The 4,948-nt window shown below is 38.3% G+C and overlaps 1 protein-coding gene and 1 non-coding gene across 2 annotated transcripts; one reads left to right on the top strand and one right to left on the bottom strand.

Annotated features, from left to right (window-relative positions):
- Positions 1–325: 325 nt before the first annotated feature.
- Positions 326–432, bottom strand: LOC116132830. Its single transcript, XR_004128456.1, has one exon. It is a non-coding gene; the product is annotated as a small nucleolar RNA R71 (small nucleolar RNA).
- Positions 433–1,279: 847 nt separating this feature from the next.
- On the top strand, positions 1,280–4,670 carry LOC116132760. Its single transcript, XM_031418429.1, has 2 exons — positions 1,280–1,484; positions 4,420–4,670. The coding sequence occupies exons 1-2, from the start codon at positions 1,280–1,282 to the stop codon at positions 4,668–4,670; spliced, it is 456 nt and encodes a 151-aa protein (XP_031274289.1).
- The last annotated feature ends 278 nt before the right edge of the window (positions 4,671–4,948 follow it).

Here is a 4,948-nt window from a genome sequence, read left to right as displayed (position 1 = left end):
GCTATTCTAGCATTAGGAGACCACTAGTTCAAGCGAATAATTTTGAGATCAAGCCAACAATTATTCAAACGATTAGTAGTTGGTCCAATTTGCAGGGTTGCCTAGTGATGATCCCAACTTGCATATTGCCAATTTTTTGGAGTTATGCAACACATTTAGGCATAATAGAGTATCCAATGGTGCAATTAAGCTAAGACTTTTCCCATTCTCTCTTCGGGATAAAGCTAAGGCTTAGTTGATTTCTTTTCCATCTAAGAGCATCACGACATGGAATGAGTTAGCTCAAGCGTTCCTCACTAAATATTTTCCACCTTCCAAGTCTACCAAGCTGAGAAATGAGATTACCAATTTCTACCAACAAGACTTGGAGTCATTGTATGTAGCATAGGAAAGGTATAAGGATCTCTTATGGAGGTGCCCCCACCATGGTTTGTCAATCTAGTCACAAGTGTAAACGTTCTACCAAGGGTTGCCGCCAAATCTTCAAGCCATGATAGATGCTACAAGTGGAGGAGCCTTGAACAACAAAACACCAGAGGAAGTGTACAGTTTGATTGAAGTGATGGCGAACAATAACTATATAAGGACTTCGGAGAGAACTTCAACAATGAAATCAGCGGGAGTGCATGGAGTTGATGGTTACACTACATTGGCTGCTCAACTTTCAAACATCCAAAAGCAATTAGGTAATGTACTAAAGATAAATGCAATAGAATCCTCTTCTCTAACATGCGAACTTTGTGCAGGAAATCATTCATCCAAGGATTGTCAAGAAGGGAATCCGTTTGCTCAGCCTGAACAAGCTAATTACGTTAATAATTTCCAAAGGGGGCAAGGGAATCCATATTCCAACACATACAATCTGGCATAGAGAAAGCATCCAAACTTCTCATGGAGCAACAACAATGAATATAAACAACCTTTTGGTTTTTCAAGCTCAAGTGCCAAAATCTAACTTGGAGAGTGTGCTTACCAAGTTCTTTGAAGAGACAAACAAAAGAATGAAATCCCTGCCCAAAATTAGTCAACCTCTATTAGAAACCTTGAGACTCAAGTGGAGCAGATCCATAACATATTAGCGGGAAGAGTTCAAGGAGTTTTGCTGTGCGATACAAAGAAGAATCCTAAAGAACAAGTGCATGTAATCGCCTTGAGGACTGGAAGAACCTTGAAGGATTTAAAGGATGAAAAACGAAAGTAAGAACAAGAGAAAGATCTTAAGAACGAGTAGAAAAGCAATCACCGCGACGATCGTGAAGATGAAGAGAAGATCGTCGTCATGAAGAACGATCGCCGCGATAATGAATCTGGTGGCCACGACAATTTTGAATTAGCTCCCAATTCGTCAGAAGTTTGCACTGATCGCCACAACGAGGAAAATGGTAGTCGTGGCGAGTGTGAATCTGAGCAGAAAGCTCCTTCAAATCATGCAATCGTTCCGTACCCACACCGTTTGAAGAATCAGAAGCTTGACAAGCAATTCGGTAAGTTTATTGATATGTTTCGAAGTTTGCACATTAATATCCCTTTTGTTGATATGTTAGAACAGATGCCAAAATATGTGAAGTTTCTGAAGGAGATCCTCACACATAAGAGAAAATTTGAGGAACATGAGAAAGTCATGTTAACAGAGGAATGCATCACACTGATTCAAAAGAAACTACCACCTAAACTACGAGATCTAGGGAGTTTTACTATCCCTTGCATTATTGGTAGTTGTTATTTTGATAAGGTTTTATGTGATTTTGGGGCAAGTATAAATTTAATGTCATTTTCTATTTACAGGAAACTTGGATTGGGAGAAGTGAAGCCAACCACTGTGTCTCTCTAATTAGCTAATCGATCAATAACATATCCTAAGGGGGTGGTAGAAGACGTCTTGATTAAGGTAGATAAACTGATTTTCCTAGTATATTTCATAGTGCTAGACATGGAGGAAGATAAGGAAATACCTTTAATTTTAGGACGACCTTTTCTAGCCATGGGTCGAACATTGATAGATGTCCACCAAGGGAAATTAATCTTAAGGGTAGAAGATGAGCAAGTAGAGTTTGATTTTTTTGACTCCATGAATCGTCCATCTAAAATAGACACATGTTTTGAGATTAATGTCTTCAACCACATAGTGGAGCAGAATTTTGAAGAAAGCTACCCCATCTCCCCCTTAGAGAATTGCTTGATGAATTCTAGAGATCATGAGGATGAAGTTGATAGTGAAGGGATAAGAGAGTGTTTAAGATACTTAAATGCTCTACCACCCTTACTTCGTCCTGAAGCTAAAACAATCAAAGAAGTTGAAGCCTTAGTATCTCAGTCCACTTCACCAATCGAGAAGCCACCTACACTTGAGTTCAAGCAACTACCATCTCATTTAAGGTATGCATTCTTAGAAGAGGATAAATTTTTTTTTCAGTCATTATTAATGCTTCTTTGAATGTTGTAGAGGAAGAAAAGTTGTTGCGTATATTGAGGTAATAAAAGAAGGCCATTGGATGGACAATTACAAATATAAAGGGTATAAGTCCCTCAATTTGCACACACAAGATCCTAATGGAGGAGAGCTGTAAGCCTACCATTCAACCACAAAGAAGATTGAACCCATCAATGCAAGAAGTGGTCAAGAAAGAGGTATTAAAGCTTTTAGATGCTGGAATTATATATCCAATTTCGGATAGTGCATAGGTAAGTCCAATCCAAGTAGTGCCAAAGAAGGGAAGAATGACTATTGTCCGTAACGATAACAAGAAGCTGATTCCAACATGAACAGTCTCGGGATGGATAATATGTATTGACTATTGCAAACTAAATTTCGTGACTCGTAAGGACCACTTTCCCTTACCATTCGATCAAATGTTAGAGAGGTTAGCTAGCCATGAGTTATATTATTTCCCAGATGGATATTCAGGCTACAATCAAATTGCTATAGCGCTAAAAGATCAAGAGAAAACAACTTTTACGTGCCCATATGAAACATTTGCCTACCAAAGAATGCCTTTTGGCTTGTGCAATGCTCCTGCAACTTTTCAATGTTGCCAGATTTCAATTTTCTCTAATATGGTTGAGAAGTCCATTGAAGTTTTCATGGGCGATTTTTCTGTTTTTGGTGATTCTTTTGATAATTGTTTAACTAACCTGTCTAATGTTTTGTAGAGATGTGTTGGTCCTAACCTGGTGTTAAATTGGGAAAAGTACCATTTTATGGTATGAGATGGAATTGTGTTAGGTCATCGCATATCCGTGGATGGAATTGAGGTAGATCGAGCAAAGATTGAAGTCATTGAGAAACTACCACCTCTTAATTCAGTGAAGGCTGTTAGAAGTTTCCTAATACATGCGGGTTTTTATAGGAGATTCATACAGGACTTTTCTAAAATCTCTAAACCTTTATGTGATTTATTAGCTAAGGATGTTCCTTTTAATTTTAGTCAAGAGTGTTTAGATGCATTTGAATGTTTAAAAGCAAAATTAATCTCTGCTCCATTATTGTTGCGCCTGATTGGGGACTACCTTTTGAACTCATGTGTGATGCAAGTGATTATGCTATAGGGGCTATTTTAGGACAGTGAAAAGGTAAGATTTTGCATGTGATTGATTATGCTAGCAAGACTTTAACGAGACCACAATTAAATTATGCCACTACTAAAAACGAATTTCTAGCAGTAGCATTTTCTATTGATAAATTTCATTCTTATCTGCTATGTACCAAGGTTATTGTATACACTGACCATGCTGCATTGAAGTATCTCCCAGCAAAATGAAATTCCAAGCCAAGATTGTTGCGATGGGTATTGCTCCTACAAGAATTCGACTTGGAAATCAAGGATAAGAAAGGAATGGAAAATCAAGTGGCTGATCATCTAGCTCAATTAGAGTCCAATGAAGAAGTTCAAGAGGAAAAGAAGCCAATCAACAAAAACTTCCTAGATGAGCAATTATTCGCCATTCAAGAAGGGCCATGCTTTGTAGATATTGCTAACTATTTGGCGTAGAAAGTTGTGCCCCCTAGAATGAACTCCCAAAGACAAAAGATTTTTTTTGTAGATTTAAAGTACTACTTTTGGGAGGACCTGTCTTTGTACAAACATTGTGCTGATCAAATGATAAGAAGATGTGTGCCAGAGGAAGAGAGGGCGAATATTCTTCGTCATTGTCATTCAATGGAAGTTGGCGGCCATTTTGGTTTGACAAAGACCGCCGCTAAAGTTCTTCAATCAGGATTTTTCTAGCCCACTCTCTTTAAAGATGCTTTTAATTTTGTTAAAAGTTGTGATGAATGTCAACGGGTTGGGAACATATCTAGGAGAAATGCCATGCCTCTAAATAATATCCTAGGAGTAGAATTATTTGACGTGTGGGGCATAGATTTTATGGGACCTTTTCCTTCCTCATATTCTAACCGTTTTATTTTGGTTGCTGTAGATTATGTTTCAAAGTGGGTGGAAGCTGCAGCACTGCCAACAAATGATGCTCGCGTGGTTATGAAGTTCGTAAAGAAGAATATATTCTCAGGGTTTGGCACACCAAAGGCCATTATCAGTGATAGCGATTCTTACTTTTGCAATCGCCAATTTGCAACATTGTTAAGCAAGTATGGGGTTACACATCGCATTGCTACTCCTTGTCACCCTCAAACTAGTGGCCAAGATAGGGAGCTAAAATGGATCTTGTAAAAAATGGTAAGCACTTCTTGAAATGATTGGGCAACCAAGCTTGATGATGCATTATGGGCGTATAGGACGACATTCAAAACACCCATAGGAATGTCACCCTATAGGATGGTTTATGGTTATCACTTGCCAGTGGAGTTAGAACATAGGTCATATTGGGTAGTGAAGTTTTTGAACTTCGATCTACAAGTGGCAGGAGCAAAACGATTACTGCAACTCAATGAGATGGAGGAATTTTGAAATAATGCATATGAGAATGCCCGAATCTACAAAGAAAAGAC

The sequence above is a fragment of the Pistacia vera genome, unplaced genomic scaffold (genome assembly GCF_008641045.1).
Source record: "Pistacia vera cultivar Batoury unplaced genomic scaffold, PisVer_v2 Contig1074, whole genome shotgun sequence".
Taxonomy (NCBI): Eukaryota; Viridiplantae; Streptophyta; class Magnoliopsida; order Sapindales; family Anacardiaceae; genus Pistacia; species Pistacia vera.
This window is presented reverse-complemented; position numbering and strand designations above follow the sequence as displayed.

Coding starts and splice junctions, on each gene's coding strand:
- LOC116132760 (XM_031418429.1), top strand. CDS start 1,280: ATGAAGAACGATCGCCGCGATAATGAATCTGGTGGCCACGACAATTTT. Junction 1,485..4,419: donor GAAGCTTGACAAGCAATTCG/GTAAGTTTATTG, acceptor TGGTTGCTGTAG/ATTATGTTTCAAAGTGGGTG.